Here is a 22,152-nt window from a genome sequence, read left to right as displayed (position 1 = left end):
TGTCTGTCTTGTGGAGGCGACCACGGGTGCAGCTTGTGAGTTCCTAGCCCATGCCACACCCAGAAGACACTGCCTAGCCCTGCTCGCAGCCTCAGGCTCACAGTCCTCCCACCTCCTGAGCCGCAGGGGAGGAGGGTGATACAAGGGCTCTGTGTGGGGCAAGCACGACAGACATTTATTCTGCATATTGATCAGCCATGAGTCTCTGGATTTGTTGCCCAGGCTAATTTTTAAGGAGAAGAATTTTTAAGTCCGTTTTTAATATATAAATGTAGTATATATTTGGAGAAAGTATATTTTCCTTTTATTTGTTTTTGAAATCAAAAAGCAAACTCAGGGTGGTTGATGTGGTGTGGTCTTCACACTGTGAACTGTGTGTCACAATCACCTGGCACTCGGAACCACTCAGGGACTGGGGCACTCTTGGGGATACCCAGCACTGCAGCCTGAGTACGCAATCTGCTCCCCTGTGCTGAGTTTATCACGGGCACTCCCACCCCACCTCTGCAAGGGCCAGGGACTCTTAGCTCCATCTCATGTAGTGTAGATCCATGCTGGGGTCAAGCCTGTCTCGGGTCCTATAGCCAGGATTTGAACACAAAGGGCTGTGCTGAGAAGCCCCGTGAGCTCCTCTTCACACTGAGCTGGCCCTGTCCTTCCTTTCCCACTACTCCTTGGCAGGTAGGAAGTGTGTGAGAAATGCTAAGTGATGAGTTGGCTCAGCGTGAGACGACCTCTCTGTGGTCACCAGCCCACATGTGGTTTTCAGTACCCGCACTGCAGAGCAGGGGCCCGCTTTACTGTCCATGGAAAAACAGGTCTGATCTGCTGACAGAAGCGCATCATGAGCTGCTGACTGCGTCACATCCCAGGAGGATTAAGTGAAAATAAGAGGTGTGCCAAGCCAGACGGCTGACACCTGTGACCCCAGCACTCAGGAGGCTGGGGCAGGTCCAAAACTGAAGGGCCTGGCAAGTGGCCCAGCAGTTAGGGTGGCTGCTACCTAGCCTGGTGTCTTGAGTCTAATGCCCAGGACCCACGTGGTAGAAGAAGTGGAACAACTTCTCCAAAGGAGAGAACCAGCTCTTTCAGATTGTCCTCTGACCTAACTTCCTGCTGTGCATGAGTGCACAAATATATGCTACCACACACACACACACACACACACACACACACACACACACACACCTGCACACAATGCACTAATTAAATATGTGCTTGAGGGATGGCTCAGCAGTTAAGAGCACTTGCTGCTTTAAGAGGCCTGGAGTTTGGTTCTGTAACTCCGCCTCTGGGGTATCCAGTGCCGCCTTCTGGCCTGCACAGGGACCTGCAAACACATACATACATACATACACAGGGACATATATAGACATAGCTAAAAATAAATCTACTTATAATGTAATAAAGGGACAGTGGCTCACTGAGTAAAGGCTCTTGCTGTCAGGTCCAACAACCTGAATTCCGTCCCTAGAGCCTTGGAGATGCTCTGTGTGCCATGTTTGTGACTGTTGCATGTTGGGCAGGAAGCTGCACCTCTGGGTGACATGTTTGTGTTAGCAAATCTGGATCCACCAGCATGACGGCTGGTGGATGGGAATTACAGCAGTGTTAAGATGACAGAGTGACGGAAGATGGGGTCCCCTGGCCAGGGCGCTCTTCCTCAGGACGGACCTCATGGGTGGTATTCACACAGTGCAGGAGGTGGGAGGAACCCTGAAACCTTGTCATCTTTCACCAACAGAACCGATGCCCTGCTCCTGAGACTGTCTGTGGTTGTGGGCCGGGAGGTGTTCTATGCAGCCCTGTGGGGGAGCGTTCTGACAAGCCCTTCCATCCGCCTCCCTGCCTCCTTGTTTGTGGTAAACCACATCAGCAGGGACTCACCAGGCAAGGAGCAGAAGTACATGCTGGGTACTGATTACCAGCTCACGGTAGGTGCCTTGCTCCCTGAGACAGACAGACAGACAGACAGAGGTGGGGGGGTGGCTTCTCCATCAGGGAGAACGGGGCAGTGGAGACTTTCCAAGACTGAATGTGTGTGATGGTGAGCTGCCGAGCAGGCTGAGGGGCAGCTGCCATACGCAAGGCTGGCTTGCTTTCCCTTTAAATTTTAAACTTATTTGTGTGTGTGTGTGTGTGTGTGTGTGTGTGTGTGTGTGTGTGTATGAGACAGACAGACAGAAAAAGAGATATTGAGAATGAGTGTGTACCAGAGTCCAGAAGATGATGTTGGCACTCTGGGAGCTGGCATGGGTGCTGGGAACTAAAATCAGACCCTGTCCCGTGGAAGAGCAGCACAGACTCTGCCCACTGAGCTGACTCTCCTGCCCTGGCGGTGTGGCTCCTCAGTAGCCAATGGCTGCATACACTGGTGCTGCTGGGGTCCCTGCTGTGCCTCCAGTCTTGTTTCCTCCCGTGCCCTGCATCACTGCCTCCGTCCCTGCTCCAGTGTCCCATGACTCCTGGCCCTGCCCTGCATCACTGCCTCCACCCCTACTCCAGTGTCCCGAGAATCCTGGCCCTGTTTTCTGCCCTGGTCAGTCCTCTATGTCTGCCCTCACACCTAAAGCTCGGGGTTTCCCAGCCTCTCCTTCCAGGCCCTCGAAGGTAATCTGCCTTCCCTAGCAGCTACAAAATGGCTCATAAATCTTGTAATGTGAGCATCCCAGACCTTTATCTTTCCCAACTGGGATCCTGTGCTTGAAGACATGCCGCCTGTCACCCCCTGGAAGTGGACCCACACTTTAAACAATGTTTCCAGAGTAAATCAATGGGTTACAAAGTCTGGAGCCAGCAGGCATTGCTGTCTGCTGAGGGTTGGTAGAACTTTCCCACTAAATCTTTTTCAGGGCCACGTGATAGAACTGAAGAGCCCTCAGGCTGTGATTGGATATCAGAGACCTGTGTGCTTGTCTCCCTCTTTCCTGCCCTGTGGATCTGGCCTGTTTGTTTGACCTGCCTAAGTCTCTCGTGGGCCAGCAATCCTCCACCCCACTCTCACCCGCTTTTGTAAAGCGTGGCTCTGCGCACACCTGTCTAGTGCTTGTGTGCTCTGTGCTCACACAGCCCTGGTTAGGACTTCCTAGCTGGCTGCTCCCGGCTGATCGCTCACCTGTCCTCTTCCTACAAGTCTGTGTGTGTGGCTGTCAGCCTCACTGCGCCCATCCCCTCCTGAGAGAGGACGCTTGGTTGGTACCGCCTTGACGTAGGGTCCACCGGACCATGTGTCTTCCTTTGTTTACGTGAGGCCCTGTTGTCGTATGGCTCCACAGTCCCTAGAGCTCCAAGCCCTGCCCTTGTCTCCTGTGTGGCCCAGATGCCACCTCAAGACTCCCAGCCTGAGTTACTTGTTTTCATGGCTGCATGGCATGGACAGAGTATCAGGTGTCTTTGAACAAGCACTGTGATTTGTCATTTCAGGTGAGGTCCCTGTGTGCTTCACTACTGGACGCCAATGTTCTTGTGCAAAGAAATAATCTGGAAATCATTCTGTTTTTCTTCCCATTTTATACCTGTCTGGTGAGTTGTGTTTGCCCTTCTGGACACTTCCCTGTTACCTCAAAGGCCTAGGCAGGTGCTGCTGTCCCTAACGGTTTAGTCCCGGAGACGGCTCAGCAGTGGCAGTCCCTGCTCGCCTCAGCCGTCAGTGGCCCATTCTCATCTTGTGGGCATTGTGTGACCTCTCCTGGGAAGAGGTGAACAGATATCTCTCTATGCCAGACAGGGCGGCATTGAACGGCTAGAGGGTAATGTCACCTAGCCCCAGCTTGGTGGGGCGGGTGAGGCGATGGTTTGTTAGGGTCACTAACAGGAATGTGGGGGACTCAGAGGGAGCTGCATTATTATCATGGAAGGGTCTACCACCGCATTTCAGAGACACAGCAGCTCCCTGGACTAACAGCAGGCAGGCATTGACAGACCCCTTTGGTGGACTGTGGGGACAGCCAGCCTCGTGATGGGCTGTGGGGACAGCCAGCCTTGTGACAGCCGTATTTTAGGGGCAGATGGTTAAGTAAAGCCACCTGTCAAAAGTTAGAAGCCTGCTGAGCATTCCCTTGAGGTAACGTTCTCCTTATCCTTCCAATAGGACCCTGATGAGCGAGCCATCCCTCTCCTCAGACGGGACATTGTACACATTCTCTCAGCGGCCACCCAGACACTCCTGAGAAGGGACATGTCTCTCAACAGAAGACTCTACGCCTGGTTACTAGGTACTGAGCAGTGCGTGAGCATGTGCCTTGGTGCTGGTGTGTGGACTAAATGATGCCCCTAGCGACATCTCTGAATCATGAACTGTGGAAAGACAGTAAAGACTATACAGCCCTGGTCCTTGAGGATTGAGGCTGGATTCCTACAGGAACTGTGGTTGTCTGCAGCCTTTTTTTTTTTTTTAAGAAAAGTAAGGTTGCCGGGCAGTGGTTGCGCTTGCCTGTAATCCCAGCACTCGGGAGGCAGAGGCAGGCAGATTTCTGAGTTCATGGCCAGCCTGGTCTACAGAGTGAGTTCCAGGACAGCCAGGGCTATACAGAGAAACCCTGTCTCAAAAAACAAAACAAAACAAAAACAAAAAACAAAAAACAAAACAAAGAAAAGTAAGGTTTTAAAATTCCAGATGAGTTTCAGTTTAAGAGCTCGATGGAAATACTGAAAATCTGTAGCTAAATTATATTTAATGAGAAGCCGGGCGAGATGGAACACATGCATTAACAAAAGGGCAGGGGAGGCCGAGGCAGGAGGGTTACAGAGCTGGGGCTGAGCTGCACAGTAAGACCCTATCTCAAAATCAGATTTAAAAACTGGGCTGTAGCCGAACAGTAGGGCCTCCTTGGCAGGTACCGAGCCTGGGTTTGAACCTCGGTACAGAGGGAAGAGCAGAGGAGGCTGAAGCCTGTACTGCGTGCTCCGTGGGGAAGGTTCACGAGGAGGAAGCCCCAGCTCACTGTGACATCCATGTGAGGGTGGGGGAGGGGAGCATGCATACCGAGATCAGAGGAACCCCTGATGGCATCTCTGTGTGGTGTTTATGTGGACAACTTGCAAAGTTGTAGGCAGTCCTTGGCTGTTGCTTGGAAGGCTCCCAGGAACAGAGCTCAGGGAATTAGAGGCCACGGGAAAGCATTTGTATGTATAACTTCCCATATTTATATGTGTTAAAAAAAGAAAGCAGTGTGGACAGAACATGAGGTTCCAAGTGTGCTCGTCAGTTTGCAGCTGAACTTCCCTCACTCCAGCCCCTCCACAGCCTTCCGTAATCCCAGGGTATGTGTGGGTCTTACCACACTGCTCCCAGGACCCACCTCAGCTCTCTGCACTGCTTTTCCCTGCAGTGCAAAGTCACTGTAAGGAGGCGTCCGCCAGCGCTCATTTCAAGATGAGCAACTGCAGGCTTATGATGGACTTTTTTTTTTTTTGGCCAGGATTTCTTGTATATCAGGCTGGCCTTGAATTTACAGTAGAGCCCTCGCCCTAGTACTTCTAGTCCCCAAGCCTCCACCTCCCAAGTGCTGTGATTGCAAGCATCAATACAGCATATACAGCACTGGAGGAGAATGCAGGGCTTCATACACCCCCAGGTCTCTTTGGAAATTTTAGGGTTTTTAAAAATTGTGCATGTGCACGCACATGCTAGTGTTGACTGTATTTGTGTGTGTAAGTGCAGTGTCTGCAGAGGCCACAAGAAGCACCAGGTTCCCTGGAGCTGGCGTTACGGGCTGTTGTGAGTCTCTTACCGTGGGTGCTGGGAGCTGATCTCAGGTCTCTGCAAAGCCAGTGTGTGCTCTTAACCACTGAGGCATGTCTCTAGGCCCCTTTTAAGGATTTTTTTTTTTTTGAAAGGATGAGTTTGTGAGTACTTATTTGTTAGAACATGGGAGTCTAGCTGGATGGTAGTACATGCCTTTAATACCTCGCAATCAGGAGGCAGAGGCAGGTAGATCTCTGAGTTTGAAGCCAGCTTGATCTATAGGACAGTCACCACTGCACAAAGAAACTCTATCTCAAAGAGGAGGAGGAGGAGGAGGAAGAAGAAGAGGACAAGGAGGAAGAGGAGGAGGAGGTAGCAGTCTTTGTATAGAGGGGCCAGGCCTTGCTTATCTGTGACTGGGAACCTCAGGTTTCTTCTTATTCCACAAGGATGGTCTTCCTTACCTTGAAGATCCACTAACTGATCCAGAGCCCCAAATGGGAGCATGCAGACTGACAGGCAGGCAGCAAGGCAGGCAGGCAGGCAGTGGGCAGGCAGTCAGTCAGGCATGCATACAGGCAGGCAGATATGCATACAGACAGGCAGGGAGGCAGGCAGGCAGTGGGCAGAAAGGCAGCGGGCAGGCAGGCAGCAGGCAGGGAGGCAGCAGGCATGCATACAGACAGGCAGGCAGCAGGCATGCAGGCATGCATACAGACAGGCAGGCAGCAGGCAGGCAGGCATGCATACAGACAGGCAGGCAGCAGGCAGGCAGAAGGCAGACAGTCTGCCTTGATTTCAGGTAGTATGACCTTTGTTTTCCAGTCCTTATAAACATGCTGCAGAGGGCGGTGAGTGGTTGGGCAGACTGGGCTGTGCCCACTGGGATGGGATTCTTCCTGCCTGCTCCTTAGCCAGGGCATCACTGTCAGATGTGGGCTCAGTGGAGGGCACTTCCTAGTACATGTACCTCCCTGGGAAGGGAGAAGTGACTGGATCTGACTTTGCTTGTCTGTTGAAGAAATTGAACTTAGTAAAATACCACAGCAGGAAGATTTTGTACAATACAGTATCTTTTCACAGCCTGTGCTGTTTATTCTTTTATAGGTTCTGACATTAAAGGAAATACCATTGTGCCAAAATCTGAAATTTCAAATTCTTATGAAGACCAGTGCTCATACTTTTTTGATAAATACTCCAAGGATCTTTTAGTTGAGGTAAAAACATTTCTAAAAATGGAAATTTCACCATAATTAGGACATTTCCCATTACAATCTTTTTCTTTTTTCTTCCCTTGTGTCTTTTGGGTTGGGTTGGGTTGGGCTTTTTTGTTTTTGGTGGTGGTGGAGATGGTGGTTGTGGTGGTAGTGGTGGAGATGGTGGTGGTAGAGGTGGTGGTTGTGGTGGTCGTGGTTATGGAGGTGGTGGTGGTGGTATTTCCTTAAGTCAAGGTGTCAGATCTTCCACATTGGCCTCAAACTCACTACATAGCCTAGGATGACTGAACTTCCAATCCTCCAACCTATCTCCGAAGCGCTGGTGTATGCCAGTGTATCTAGTTTATACCGTGCTAGGCATTGAACCCAGGACCTCACCCGTGCCCAGCAGGCACTTACTCCATCCACTGAGCCTCGTGTCTTCATTTCTTTGAGTCCATAAAGCAGACACTGAGTGTGCTCTCTGGAGGAACAACACGCATGTGTTAAGGGCTAGGGCTGGTCTTCATTTTCTCCCAGAGTATTTAACTAACAATGCTGTACCCTAGCATTATATATTCTAACCCTAACTCTGCCACATACAGTCCCCTGATGTGTGCTTTGTGAACTAACACACAGGCTTTGGCTGAGATACTGCACCAGAAGTTCTTGGATGCTGACTTAGAGGAACGCCACCATGCCTATCTGAAGCCTTTCCGAATCCTTGTCAGTCTACTGGACAAGCCGGAAATAGGTAACGTGGGAAAGCCACTGTCTCAGGACAGATCTGCATCAGCGTTCTCAGAGAATCCTTCACCCCTCTTACACACATTGTGAACCCTGACCCCGAGAACCTGTTGAGGGAAGTGACCCCTCCCTCTGTTGCTTTTCACTATCAGATCTGATGTGCGGTCACCAGAGCCCCATAACAGGACAGAGACCCCCAAGCTCCCATCCGTCTGCTGCAATGCACACTCAGCCCAAGAGGCCAGGGTGTGCACCTTCTGGACAGAACCAAGAGCCAAGAGCATTCTCAGACTCTGCAACCCTTTGTTAACCAGAGTGCGGCACTGAGCATCTGCTGTGTGGTGTGGCTCTAGGGCAGCAAGAGAGGACAGTGGTTCCTTGTGAAGATGGAAAGGGCACCCCGGGTGCTGGGATGTGTTTGCACTTGTGCTTTGGGTGTTTTAGACAGTCTGCACCCTTCAGGCTAGCCTGGAACTTGGTGTGTAGCCAGGTGGCCTTGAGGCCGTCATCTCCAGCTTCTGCCTCCAAAGTCTTGGAATTATAGACATAACACCACATTCGATCTAGTGCTTTACAAGTCCCTGCGTGTATTACACACTGTGCCTGTGTGTGCACTCTCATGTGTGCTCATGTGCACACGGTATACATGTTGAGGTCAGAGGGCAGCTCTCAGGAGTCGGCTCTCTACCATGTGTGTCCTGGGAGTCACTCAGGTCGCTGGTCTTGGTGGAAGGTGTCATCAGCCACCGAGACATTTACACAGGCCCTGCCTGCCTTTTTCTCCAGCAGTAATTTTGTTCTGGGTGACCTGCATGTGTCATGCAGGTGTCTCCTCACCTCCAACATGGAGGTGGGACCTCTCACAAGAGGGAGAGTCCCCAGTGCCCACGCCTTCCTTTCAGGAAGCACTTCTGGCCTGGCAGTGCTGAGCACAGATTCCCTGAGATGCTTGTCACTAACAAATATGATCCTTGCAGAGCCATGAGCCCCTATGGCTCAGCCAACTCACAGTGTGAGCCTTTCGTCCTAGAAGTGCCGTGCTGGGCTCAGGTTCTCTTCTCCCCCCCCTCCCCCTCCCCCCTCCGTCAGCTAACAATGGCTCACAATAGACTCCTCTGTACCTGGAAGTAACGCCAGCTCTGTAAAATCACGTTTTAGCCTGTGATTCAGGTGCCATTAGCATGTTTGGAGCTTGCTTCGTGGTTCGGGGAGGAATTCAAAGAAGACGTAGGAGTTAGCATTAGGAGATAGATGTATGTTTTGTGTCAGAGCTCTGCTCTGGGTCATACTTTAACCAGGGAGAGTGATTAGTGTCATTTCAGAAGGTGGTTTGGTTTGTTCTTCTGGCTGGCTTAGTCGTCTAAGGGATGGACAGGTTGATTATAACAAAAACCGGAGTGCAAGGCTAGTCTGGTTCTATCCATTCTTCCAACAGGCAGGCTTTAACTGTGTCCTGTCTCCCCTGGAGGAGGGCTGCAGAACTACCTGTGGTAGGAAGGAAACACTCGGCACCGTTCCAGAAAGACACAGAGCTTATGAAAACGGCTCTCAAAGGCACACTGTGGCTCTCTGAAAAGCACCAGAGTGCAGACCAGTGGTAGAGCAGTTGCTTGGTGAGGCCTCAGGTTTGGTCACAGCATGGGAAAACAAACCCATGAAAAATGAATGTGCTGATACCTTTGCACAGCAGAAAGCAGAATTTTTCTTTGCTGAGAATGGGCGGGCTCTCGTCCTTCTGGGCATGCTCATGAGAAGTCAGCTTTGGAAACTCCTGCCCTGTGCTGTACCCAGTGGGCCAGGACACTACTCTGGCCTGGCGCGCGGCTGGTACAGTTCCGTGGCTCCTTGTGATCGTCTCAGTATTGTTGTTTCTTTGTGTTCTTGCTCTGGGTTGGAAGAGCTGAGAGCAGGGCAGTGGCTCCTCTGAGGCAGTCTCTCCCGAGTGATGTTGGCCAAGCAGCTCACAGGTTTGGAACCTGCCATGTTCAACGGCCTTCACCCAGTGGAAGAGGCAGGGAGAACAGCACAGCCCCTGCTCAGTGTGTCTCACTCCCAGCGGCGCTGGCTGTTCTGCTGCTGTTGCCGCTGCCCTTGGTGACATCTGTGCGTTGTGAAGCCTGTGTGCATGGAGGTGCTCCACGTGCTTTGTGTGTGTCCTCACTGGTGTAAAATTTGATTGTTAAGGCTTGGGAGCCTAGCTCACTTGGAAGCATGCCTCCCCACCATGCAGGAAACATTGGCTCCACCCAGCCTCTTACTGCATGGTGGCAGAAGCCTGTTTTATGCAGCATTCGGGAAGTAGAGACAGGAGGATTGGAAGTTCACAGTAATCCTTGGCTATGTAGTGAGTTTGAGGCCAGCCTGGGCTAGAGACCACATCTCAAACAACATCTAAGCCTATTATTACCTTCTGTAACTGTTTTCTATTGATTACAGGACCTCAAGTGGTTGAGAATCTATTTCTGGAAGTCATCAGGGCCTTTTATTCCTATTGCCACGATGTCCTCGGCGCTGACCTTAAGCTTAGCTACACTCAGAGTGGGAATCCGCTAACAAGGTACGCACTCAGCTTCCACACCCTGTCACCCTGCCCGCGGTCCTTCTCTGCTCTGCAGTATGAGTCATGCAGTGTTGAGAGGGCGGGGCGGGCAGGCAGCAGTCAGAGCACCCAGGCAGCTCCTTCCTCTGTACTGAGGAGAGCTTAGCCTGGCCCCTCCTAGACTGCAACAGTGACTGTCATCCAGCAGAGGCCACTCAATCCATTGGACACAAGTGGTGAGGCCCAGGGAGAGGGGATGGGAAGACGGGAGGGAGGGAGGTCAGAAATTAGGGGAGAAGAAACCACAGCGAGGCGCTGAGGCCTGGTCAGGATGCTAGAAGGGGTGTCTCTGGGAGCCATTAGGCAGATTGAACCATTAGCTCAGGGTCATCCTGGGCTATATAGTGAGTTTGAGGCCAGCCCGGGCCAATTGAGACCTTGTCTTTAGATAGACAGACAGACAGACCAGACAGATAGATAGATAGAGTGAGCCACCTCTTTACACTTTACTGTTAAAATCTGTAACGTACATATACAAATTTAATTCTCCTGTTCTCTTGTTTATTCCTGGTCAATGTCCCGAGCAGCGTGTTATGCTGGTTTTTTCCTCTCTCAAAAAATAAGAGGGTTTTCTTTCCTTCCTTTCTTTTTAAACATAAATCAATAGATGTTTATGTAGAGTAGTCTGATATTTGAAGCTATAAAAAAACAACAAAGACATTGTCTTTCATAATCCTTCCATCCTTTAAGGAAAAAAAAGGTTCTCACTTCTTTCTAGATCCCTCCTAGACGTTTAAACATAGCCCCACCTCCCAGCCCAAAGACAGGGTTGCGAGGTGTCTAAGTATAGCCGTGGAATGTGCTGACCAGAGGGCCCTCATTGGGCCTGCCATTAAATAAATCCCGGGGGGCAAACAGTCTCCTACTGATAGACACTGCCTTTCACGTGTCTTCCACCTTTTTCTCTTATGAAATAGTCGTGTGTCTTTGTGCATGCACCTGAGGGTTTCTGTAGCACTCCCTAGAGTGCTTTACTGAGCCACAGAAACACATTTAAAATATCAGCAGTGTGCTTGGGATATAACTCAGTGGGGGAACCCTCAGCTAGTATGTCCCAGGCCCTGAGTTTGACATCCAGCATCACAGTGAGTGTGCCCAGCACAGCTGGGCAGTGTGCTGCATGTTACATTCTTCCCACCAGAATGCTTTCATCTGCTCCTAAGGGGCTCCTTGAGTAAGGCCACTCACTGTTTAGCAGGAAGTGGTTTTCTTCAGAGTCATAACTGCTCTCAGGTTGCCCACATCCATGCGGGCAGTGATAATTGGACTCAGTGGATTATTTACAGAAAGAAAGAAAGAGAAAATAGTGCACACAGGTGGGAGGGAATGAGTTAGGGGCAGGAGAGGGCAGGGCAGGCTTGATTGTGCTACATTTCATGTATGTATAAAATGGTCAAAGGATAGATAGAAAGGTTCTAAAAGCTGTTGTTTAGGAGCGAGGGCACTGTGGAATGCTTTCTGAGTCTGTCAGAGGCGATAGCAGAGCAGGTGGAGGCTCCTTCAGACACCGTGCTCTGTAACGTGGGTCCTCTGTTGTTGTGTTCAGCACAATCAAAGAAAACAGACACGCCTCCGAGATTGTAAAGACGGTCAACTTGCTGGTCTCGTCCCTCAGCTCGGACTTCCTGTGGGATTACATGGCACGGTGTTTCGAGGAGTGCTTCAGGTGAGTGACGGTGTATGAACAGGGAGCAGGTGCATGGTTCCGTGGCTGCGTGGAGGCCGGGGCTTACCCCAAGTGAATCTCAGTGGTCTCCTGACCTTCAGGATCCAGTGGACACGGGGCTGGAAGTAAGTCACATAGGACTCTAATCATAGGACAGAGGCTGTCTGTGTCACAGGATCCTGGGCCACTTTATTATCACTAAGGTGATAATAACTTTGGAAGGGGTTCTGCCTGTTCTCTAGCGTTGATCGTGCACTTCTGCAAGCCCCGGGCTTTGCTCCGTTTAGGCACAGTCTCCACTGCTAAACTGTGCTCTTCAGTCTGAAATCCTTCCTGCAGTGAGTGAGTGATGGGTCACAGTGCTAGTGGTTTAGGCTCTCGTGATGAGCTTTGTGCCACTGTCAATCCTGTGTGAACCCTGCATGGGCCCCTGACTCCTACCCGTGTAAACTTTGGCCACCTGTGTCTGTGGCTACAGAGCCTGCCATAATTCCTGGCCAACCTCTTGAGAAATGGCATTTGTTTCCCTGATGTGGGTCTGAGATAGCTAGAGGCCAGAGTGGGGGAGGGGGGGTCTTACCCAGCACTGCACCACAGATCAGTAACAGTGAAAATCAGAGCCCAGTCATGTCCAGTGTGGGCGTCTGACTCCTCAACTGCCCCTTAGTGCCTCTCTGCCCCCCTGAAACCTGGCGCAGGTGTCCTGTCCTGATCCGAATGGACTGTCACTGCAGCCAGAGCCAACCGCAGGGCAGCAGGAGGGTAGAGGATGCCTGGCTTGTCTTGCTTGCTCCTTCTTTCTTTTGTCAGAGTTAGGATCAGAGTCAAGGACTTGTGCTTGGCTTCTAAGCTACACCCCTGCTCTTGTTTTGTTTGTCCATTTTGAAACAGATCTCACTCTGTAGACCAAGCTGGCCTTGAACTCAAAGACATCCACCTGCCTCGACTTCCTGAGTGCTGGGGTTAAAGGTTGATACCACCCCTGCCCTGCTGCTTGTTTGGCTTTTTGAGACAGAGTCTCACTTAGCTGCTCAGGTTGGCCTGGGACTCACCACTCTCCTGCTTCAGCCTCTTAAATTGGGATTACAGACTGTACCGCTGGCATGGGTTAATGTATGTGCATGTGTCCCTGTATGCATGCATGCATGTGTGCGTGCGTGTGCGCATACCTGTATCCATGTACCACAGTGCTCTGTAGCTGTCAGAGCACAGCTCGGTACAGTCCTCCGTCCACCTCTGCAGCAGGGCTGGTTTGTGTTGTGGCTCCTGTTTATTCCAGGCTCCTGGCCCATGAGCTTCTGGAGATCCTCCTGTCTCCACCTCCCATTGTGTTAAAATGCTGTGACCAAAAGCAAGTTATGGGAGAGTTTGGCTTGTACTTCCGTTGGGTGAGAGACCACTATGGCCCGGAGGCATGGTACACGCAGCCGTGTTGACAGGACAGGAAGCTGAGCGCATGAAGCAGAGAGTGAACTGCAGGTAGAGCTCAAGGCATCAGCCTCCGTGGTGTTCTTCCCACAGCTGGGCTGTGTAACATTGCCGGCCCAGACCTAAGCCTGCTCACAGATAGCGCCACCACCTGCCAAGACTAAGGGAGATGTGTGTCACTCAAACCACCAGTGTCTAGTCCTGCATATTTAGAAACAACACTGGACTGCAGAGACCAGCACCCAGCAGTAGGTCGGTCCGTGACGCTAGCCATGCTTCTCCAGGAGTCACAGCTCAGAGCCAGTGACCTCATGGGTGTCTCATGGAGGAGCCCCCCAAAAAGAATAACCTGGGCGTGGTGGCACACACCTTTAACTCTAGCACTCAGGAGACAGATCTCTGTGTGTTCAAGGCCAGCCTGGTCTGCATACCAAGTTCCAGTGTCAGCCAGGCCTATGTAATGAGACCGTTTTTCAAAAACAAACAAACAAACAAACAGAAAGCAGCCTCTGGCCCATGCTGTATAACATAGGCTGGTCCCTGTTTCCTCAGGATTTGGTACTGGGGACTTGAGCCACACTCAGTGACATCACTATGTGTCTTCTGGGTGAGGAATTAATACCTGAAAGGATAAAGTTCAGGTCAGTGTGCTTCTGAGACACATTCACCAGGACACTCACTAATACTTCCCCACATTAGTCAGTCTGTCACCAACACTGACTTGTCAGACCCACAAACACTGTCCTCCACTGTGTTTAAAACAAAATAATTAAGCTGGGTGGTGGTGGCACACGCCTATAATCCCAGCACTCTGGGAGGCAAAGGCAGGTGGATTTTTGAGTTCGAGGCCAGCCTGGTCTACAGAGTGAGTTCCAGGACAGCCAGGGCTACACAGAGAAACCCTGTCTTGAAAAAACCAAATTCAAAAAAATTAAATAAAATAATAAAATAAAATAAAATAAATAAAATAAAATAAAACAAAATAATTGATGGAAATCCTAAGGTGTTTGAGACCGAGCCAGTCATATTTGCTCCTGCCTGCAACTTCAAAACCTGTGAGGCTATCAGGGAGGTCCTGACTGAGAACAAAAACGAACCTGTAATCCTAGCGCAGGGAGGCAGAGGCAGGCAGAGCTCTGAGATCCAGGACAGCAGGGCCACACAAAGAAACCCTGTCTTGAAAAAAAAGGGGGGTGGGGTGGGGAACAAAGTTAGCAGTGACTGAGGGCTGTGGAAGGGTTAACTCTCGCTCCTGTGGTTAGCAGACCTGTGACGCAGACCACGGCTACTGGAGAAGCCATCAGCCCTCCCCCCACCGTGTCGGAGCTCTGCACCCTCCTCGTGTTCCTCCTGGACGTGATTCCCTTGGTAGGTGCGCCCGATGCCTGCTCCTGGTTTCTCTCCCGGCTCTCCTCAGTCCTTCTGGTCTGTTCTGTTAAGCCTGCATTTATGGGCGAGTGGCTCCACACACACACAGGACTGTCTAGGTCAGTTCTGTTGTGTGGTGTAGACGGATAGTCTCACAGCCTTCCTTCAGCATGCTCTCCTGCCTCCTGAGCACACGGTTCCCACAGAGCTGTGCTCCCCGGCTTCTTGCGTTCATGCTGGTTTCATTTTTTGTTCAGTTTTTGTGTGGTTTGGTTTTTCAAGACAGGGTTTCTTTAATCCCAGATTGCTGGGATTCAGGGTGTGTGCCACTCACTATAGCTGACTCATTTTTGCTGTTTTATTGAAAAGGAATAGCTTCTGGGCTAAAGTATAGAAACGAGTTGGTGGACTGGGCTGCAGTTTTAGAGTTGACAATGAACACATTTACTATAGACTGCATGTGGCAGCTTTAGTGTTTCATCCAGAGGATAATCTCAGTGAAAGAGAAGGAGTGATGTGAACTGAGAGCCAGACAGCTGAGGTACTTACTTTTTCTGTGTGGCCGGCCATGGTGGGTAACTGCTACTTCTGTGTTCTAGGAACTCTACTCAGAGGTGCAGACCCAGTACCTCCCACAGGTGCTTGGCTGCCTGCTGCAGCCTCTCGCTGAGGAGATGGAGGCCCTGAGCTTACCTGAGCTCACACATGCCTTGAAGACGTGTTTCAAGGTGCTTAGCAAAGTCCAGATGCCTCCCTCCTACCTAGACATGGAGCCCTCCAGCGGGAACTCGGTATGTGCTCCAGGATGCAGACATTGTTGGTGTCTCTGAGGAGTGGGAGGTAATTAGCATGGAGAGCACTGTGGACAAGAAGATGTGTAGCCACTGAGTTCAGGATGCTGAAGGCTTAGTGCAGATGATCTTCATTTCACCCTCTCCTGGGTAGCATAGACTACACATGCTAATGACTACAGCAGTCCTTCCATTGTGAGTTTGTGTACCTGGGACTAGACTCATGTAAAGTGCAGGCCAGAGTGTGCCTCATTTGCCCAGGTGGCTTCAGTAGCAGAAATCAGCCTTCTCCGTGTGAAGCTCAAAGCTCCTGTCTTTCAGTGCTATATGACTGAAAACTACCCAGCCCTTCACAGCTTCTCCTCAGTTTGCTGGCCACATGTGGTACTTCAGGCTTGTCAGAATTATGTGGCCTCCACCCCATCTCTGCATTTACATGTATATGATGTTCTATGTGTGCACTCTGTGCCGGGGTGCCCTCTTTTTATAAAGACACCCAGATGCCCCCCCCCACACTACCAGCTGCTACAGCCTTTCCTCAGATAAGGCCCCACTGCAGGCTGCAGAGGTTAGGGTTTGAATGCCTGTCAGAGCAGCACATTCAGCATAACCTGCTCTGTGTGGCCTATTTTTCTCTGACGGTGCCATGGGTGCATCCTTGTGTGTTTGCCATAGCAGTATCTAGCTTGTAATTTCTGCATAACTCCCTGTGTGTGTGGACTTGTACTGTGACCATTTCCCGTGACCAAGGTTGAGAAGGTTTGCAGTCAGCATCCTCATATGGTGAGTGGGTGGGTGCCATTGTCTCCAAAGGATAGTTTGGTTGTGGACTGCAACTGAAGGGCCATGGTTACGCCCTTGAAATCATGAGAGGTGCCACACCAGATGAACACCTGGTGCTTGAGGCTCAAGGGGAGCATTGAGGAAGACTGTTCTTAGGGGTGACTGTTCTGAGAAAATTTGTTAGTGCTGTAGATAGACAGGTGGACAGTAGCATGTAGCAGTCTGAGGAGAGATCAGGCCACATGCGCAGTGGCATCTTCTAGTTCTCACTGGAGAGTTGGGGGGGGGAATGGAAAAGCTCCTAGGTTTAGTGGTTGGTTGGTTGGTTGGTTAATTTTTCAAGACAGGGTTTCTCTGTGTAGTCCTGGCTGTCCTGGAACTCACTCTGTAGACCAGGCTGGCCTCAAGCTCACAGAGAGCGCCTACCTCTGCCTCCCAAGTGCTGGGATAAAAGCATGAGCCACCACCGAGAGGCTCCGTAAACTCATGGTTTTAGTCTGCAGTTGGCCACTGCCAAATGTGACTGGTGAGTCCATGTATCAAAATCCATAAATGTCAGTGGAGGGTCAGTAGGGCAGGGGAGGCAGGAATCTAGAGAAACAACCAAAATACTGTGGTAACTGCCATTGGCATGGTTCCTCCACATGAGGAGCCTATGGGATGAGAGATGAGGCTCTCCTTGTCTTTCACAGAGTCCAGTAAAAGGAGGAAACAGTGGCATTGTTTTGGAAACGGAGGCCGTGGTTGCAGGTGATGAAGAGCCTTCCTTTCCCCCACTGAAATCTGAAGACAGTGGGATCGGGCTCAGTGCCTCATCGCCAGAGCTCTCTGAGCACCTCAGGGTGCCCCGGGTGTCTGCGGAAAGAGACGACATCTGGAAGAAGGGCGGGACTATGCAGGCAACGTTTCTTTGCATCCAGGAGCTCATTGCAAACTTTGCCAGCAAGAACATCTTTGCAGCATCACTGGCTGTGTCTGGGGAAGAAACCAAGCCTGCAGAGCCTCCAGGGAAGAGCAGCAAGGGCCAGACACAGAGCACTGAGCCCTCCGTCAGGAAGAGCTCGTGGGATCCCAAGCCCATCACTGTGCCCCAGTTTAAACAGATGCTGTCGGACTTGTTCACGGTTCGAGGGTCTCCCTTTAAGACAAGAAGCTCAGAGTCACTGTCTGTGCCCAGCAGCCCACACAGGAAGGCAGCAACAGAATGGGGTGTTGACCAGGTGGCCATTGAGTTGGTGGGCTCCAAGGAGGACTGCAGGGAGGCCCTGGCTGCCGCCTGCCACCTGCTGCTGGACTGTGCCACCTTCCCCGTGTATCTGTCTGAGGAGGAGACTGAGCAGCTGTGTGAGGTGCTCTTCCAGACTCCAGGTGAGAGGGTGGTCCTCCCAGAGCATGCTCAGTCAGTTGGGAATCCCGTGGCAGGCTTGATGTTCAACTACACAGTCATGTCCACCCAGAAGTGGGGAAGGAAACCCCTACCGGTCCAAATGTTCAGAAATCCAACCTTCTAACACTGATACATGATTTTGGGTCATTTTAGATTAGGGAAGATTACCCAGTAACTCTGCAAACACCCCCAAATCTGAAAACTCTGGAATCAGAAGCATGTTGGACGCCAAGCCTTTGCTTAGGAGCTTTGTGCCAGCCAGCCCATTCCCTTCTGTTCTGTAGCCAGCTGCATGAGTGGCTTGATGTGTCTGCTTCTGCCTCCTGTGTCAGCTGTGTCTGACTAGTTTCTGTGTAGACCAGGCTGGCCTCAAGCTCACAGAGAGCGCCTATCTCTGCCTCCCAAGTGCTGGGATAAAAGCATGAGCCACCATCGAGTGGCTCCGTTACCTCCTTGGTTTTAGTCTGCAGTTGGCCACTGCTAAATGTGACTGGTGAGTCCGTGTGTCAAATGATCCGTAAGTGTCTTTCCAGGCTGGCCACTGCTGGAGGGTTCATAGGTCAGGGAAACAAGAATCTAGAGAAACAACCACAGGACTGTGGTTACTGCCTTCAGCATGGTTCCTCCACATGAGGCGCCTATGGGATGAGAGATGGGGGATGTGCTGGAAAGCCTGCCTGGTCCACCCTGAGGTCTGACTCATGGAGATACCCAACATCGCTAGAGCCATGGCTGTCTGTCTGCCATGACTACCATCAAAGCTTTTCAACAACAGAAACATACTGTCTCAGCTCAAACCAAAAGCCCCAGAGCAAGGTGTCGGCAGAGACACACTCCATCTGTCTGCGCCTGGTGCAGTCCTTGGACACACTCCAGTCTGTCTGCACAGAGACTCCTCCCTCAGTGAGGAACAGGCACAGTGGGCTAGAGATAAATTACTTTTTTGTTACTATGACAAATTATCTGACAGAAGCAACCTGAGGGAGGAGAGCTGTATTTTCTCTGAGGGTTTCAGGAGAATGTCTCTGGTAACAGGAAAGGGACAGCAGTTGGGACAGCTCTGCCTCCTATGATGGCAGATCAGGAAGCAGGAAGAGAGACAATAGAGGCAGCCCCTGTCCTTAGCAGGTTGACATGCCTCCAGCATCCTGGCTTCAAAGCTTTCCAAGACAGCACCGACAGCTGGGGATGAGGTGTTCTAACTTGAGCCTGTCGGACAGTGAGCTCACAGCATAGCAAAGGTCCGCTCTGATGAGGCTTGTCCTGAGCTGATTGTATGTAGGAAGACCTTGTCAAGCAAGCCTCCCCCTGTAGATCATCTCCAGATGAGCACTGTGCTGTCCAGATGCCTCGGGTCACTGCCCCAGTGGGTCCTGTGGGGTCCGCAGTCCTGTGAGGACTGTGGCATCCGAGTTGGGAGCCACGCTCACCTGCTCACCTCTTCTCTGGCTGGCATCCTTTTAGGAGCCAGCGATTGCAGTTTTCCACTGTGGCTGAAATCCCTCATGACAATTTGCTGCTGTGTGAAGGACTGCTCCCTCCAGAACATAGCCATCGCTACCCTGCTGGAAGTAATAAACCACTCCCAGTCCCTCGCTCTTGTCATTGACGACAAGATGAAGCGCTACAAAACCTCTGGGAACAACCCATTTTTTGGCAAGTTACAAATGGTGACAGTCCCTCCCATTGCTCCTGGGATACTGAAAGTCATTGCCGAGAAAACAGACTTCTACCAGGTATCTCCCCTGGGAATGTGTGTAGGTTCATGGCCTTTCCTCAGACCAAAACTGTTGACTGGCAAAGGGGTTGGGCGAGTCCAGTGTCATCGGGGGCTGGAGGGCCTGGGACCGACCATCCGGTCTGTCTGCAGATCCCTGGCAGTCTGCGCCTCAGCAGGCGGGGCAGTAGCTCCTGCTCTTTCTCAACATGGAGATTTTACCCTATAAGCAGGCTCTGATGGGACAGTTGGGGCCCAGCACTTTGCCATGTCCAGGTTATGGGGCAGTTAGGGTCCTGGCTGGGCAGCTCCTGGTGGGCTTTTTCTTTGTCCCAGCTGTGTCCTGTGATATGATGATTGGTCTCATGTAGTGAGTGTGACTAGAAGCCAGGTTCTAAGGCAGGCTGACTTGAGGGAGAAAGACACGAGTGTTTCCGTGCTCACGTGGTCTCCACCCCGTTTCCCTGCAGAGGGTGGCCCGTGTGCTCTGGAGCCAGCTGAACAAGGAGACCCGGGAGCATCACATCACCTGTGTAGAGCTGTTCTACCGCCTGCACTGCCTGGCTCCGACCGCCAACATCTGTGAGGACATCATCTGCCACGCGCTCCTGGACCCCGACAAGGTGAGCCTAGCATCTGCATCCTCGGTGCGGCGGCCAGCGGGCTGCTGTCTGCCCACTCGCATGCCCAAGGCAGATGGTTCGCACCCATGCACCTAGCATCTGCATCCTCGGTGCGGCGGCCAGCGGGCTGCTGTTTGCCCACTCACATGCCCAAGGCAGAAGGTTCGCACCCATGTGCCTAGCATCTGCATCCTCGGTGCGGCGGCCAGCGGGCTGCTGTCTGCCCACTCACATGCCCAAGGCAGATGGTTCGCACCCAGGATTAGTCTCTGCTCAGCTCAGTAGATGTCCCGATGGACAAAGGTGGCCCGACGCAGGCTGGCAGACTTCTTGGGGCTCGAGCCATTGATTTTAAGGTCCTGATAGTGCAGTTGTGTCCATATTGAGGTTCACCATAGAATTTTGCCCATTCCCTGAAAGTCAGGACTTGCAAGCCTCTGGAGCTGTTTGTAAAATCTCTAGTTGTGGAGAGTTATCAGCCTCTTGAGAGCTTTCTGCCAATTGATTATCCTTGTTCTTTAAGGCCCATGGACCTGATATTTTTGTGGGCCATGAAGAAACCGTATTCTATATTTTCTTTAGACCACAGAACTTGGATGTGATTAGTCAGTGGACACTGACTAATGCCAAATCCTTTTTTAAAAGATTGATTTTTATTTTATGTGTATCTTTTGCTTACATGCATGCATGTATATATGTATTCTGTGTGTGTGTGTGTCTGTGTGCGTGTGTGTGTGTGTGTGTGTGTGTGTATGCACGTGCGCGCACGCGTGCGTGCCTGTGCCTTGTGCCCATGGAGGTCAGAATAGGGCCTGGTTCCCCTTGAAGTTGCGAATGGTCATGAGCACCATGTATGTGCTAGGAAAATGAACCTGGGTCCTCCTGTCTCCAGCCCTGGGTGCCAGACCTTAAGCACATATTTCACTAAGCACACATCTAAAGCAGGAGAGCTGGGGCACTCCTTTAATCCCAGCACTTGGTGGGCAGCATCTCTGAGTTCCAGGACAGCCATGCTGTGCAGAGAGGAGGGCAGCGAGAGGGGCAGCGCTTTCCCCGCTGGCTGAGGCTGCTCTGCTGGCTGCTTCTGTTACTCACATATTTTTACGTTTATGAGTCCGTGCGTGTGTGTGCGTGCGCGTGCGCGTGTGCGTGCGTGCGTGCGTGCGTGCGTGCGTGTGTGTGTGTGTGTGTGCGTGAGAGAGAGAGAGAGAGAGAGAGAGAGAGAGAGAGAGCGCACCTGTCCTTGTGGATTCCCGAGATTGGACTCACGTCGCCAGGCTTGGGGCAGTGAGCACTCTGCCCCAGAACCATCTCTCTGGCCCTGCACTCGCCATTTAAATGACACTTGGAGCTGAGCCTGATGTGGCAGGAGTGTGATTCCCTCATGGGAGGCTGGGGCAGGAGGATTCCAGATTCAAGACCAGCCTGCACAACTTAGTGAGACCTTGTATCAGAATTATTTACAAATAAGTAAATAGAGCAAGCAAGCAACGTTGAAAGGGGGCAAGGTGGGAGCAGTTGCTGGGCGTATTCAAGGGCTCAGCCTCTCGTACTACAAAAGAAAAAAAAAGACAGAAGCCTTATGGTGACTCACACAGCATCAGGATGAAACCAAGTTCTTCCCGCTTATTTCTTAATCAAGGGAACAAGACTGGAAGCTCTGTTTAGGTTTTCTGTGATCTGGCACCTGACACGAGAAATCCAGGGTAGTCGTGTGACGTCCCACAACCGCTCTTTTGACAGGTAAGACAGTTCTTCATTGTGATGCACTACCCTCAGCCAAGGGAGCACTGCAGAGACCCCTAGACGTTGGTTAGGCAGAGCTGCCAGCAGGATCATCCGTGGGAGTCCATGCATACCCACGTAGTAGCCCAGTGTGAGACTCTTACAGAGGCTTCAGTGTGCTGAGGGTGAGGGAGCCATACCTCCTCAGAATCACTGAGGCTTTGCGGTCTGCCCAGAGGAGAGGACACCCAGGAGGATGAGACGGCCTAGACCTCAGGCCGCCTGCGCCAGTTTCACTTGCCCATCACCACCTGCATGCCTACGATACAGTCTGGTGTGTCAGCCTGCTTTGTTTTTGCCGTGTACCCACTGTGTCTCTAAGCACAGCCGTGAAGCTAGCACACAGCCTGTCACTCACTTGGTGTGTCAGGCCTGC

General features: G+C 51.5%; 1 protein-coding gene across 6 annotated transcripts in view; it reads left to right on the top strand.

Moving 5' to 3' along the window:
* The window catches only part of Dop1b (DOP1 leucine zipper like protein B), a 98,803-nt gene that overhangs the window by 34,368 nt on the left and 42,283 nt on the right, over positions 1 to 22,152 (top strand). For 4 of the 6 annotated variants that reach the window (XR_007973406.1, XM_052157812.1, XM_052157810.1 and 1 more), the window contains exons 5-17: positions 1,745 to 1,934; positions 3,424 to 3,522; positions 4,091 to 4,214; positions 6,794 to 6,903; positions 7,522 to 7,636; positions 10,066 to 10,186; positions 11,775 to 11,894; positions 14,585 to 14,690; positions 15,290 to 15,481; positions 16,957 to 17,632; positions 19,116 to 19,387; positions 19,839 to 19,991; positions 21,634 to 21,734. Coding sequence is in view for 5 of the 6 variants with exons in the window: in XM_052157812.1 (XP_052013772.1) it covers positions 1,745 to 1,934; positions 3,424 to 3,522; positions 4,091 to 4,214; positions 6,794 to 6,903; positions 7,522 to 7,636; positions 10,066 to 10,186; positions 11,775 to 11,894; positions 14,585 to 14,690; positions 15,290 to 15,481; positions 16,957 to 17,632; positions 19,116 to 19,387; positions 19,839 to 19,991; positions 21,634 to 21,734 (2,379 nt within the window). In the remaining variant the exon portion in view is untranslated. The remainder of the gene's footprint in view (positions 1 to 1,744; positions 1,935 to 3,423; positions 3,523 to 4,090; positions 4,215 to 6,793; positions 6,904 to 7,521; positions 7,637 to 10,065; positions 10,187 to 11,774; positions 11,895 to 14,584; positions 14,691 to 15,289; positions 15,482 to 16,956; positions 17,633 to 19,115; positions 19,388 to 19,838; positions 19,992 to 21,633; positions 21,735 to 22,152) is intronic. The other 2 variants (XM_052157814.1, XM_052157811.1) reach the window with 1 other exon arrangement.

Source organism: Apodemus sylvaticus, chromosome 15 (genome assembly GCF_947179515.1).
Source record: "Apodemus sylvaticus chromosome 15, mApoSyl1.1, whole genome shotgun sequence".
NCBI lineage: Eukaryota > Metazoa > Chordata > Mammalia > Rodentia > Muridae > Apodemus > Apodemus sylvaticus.
The sequence above is the reverse complement of the archived record's forward strand: the minus strand, read 5'-3'. Positions and strand labels throughout refer to the sequence as shown.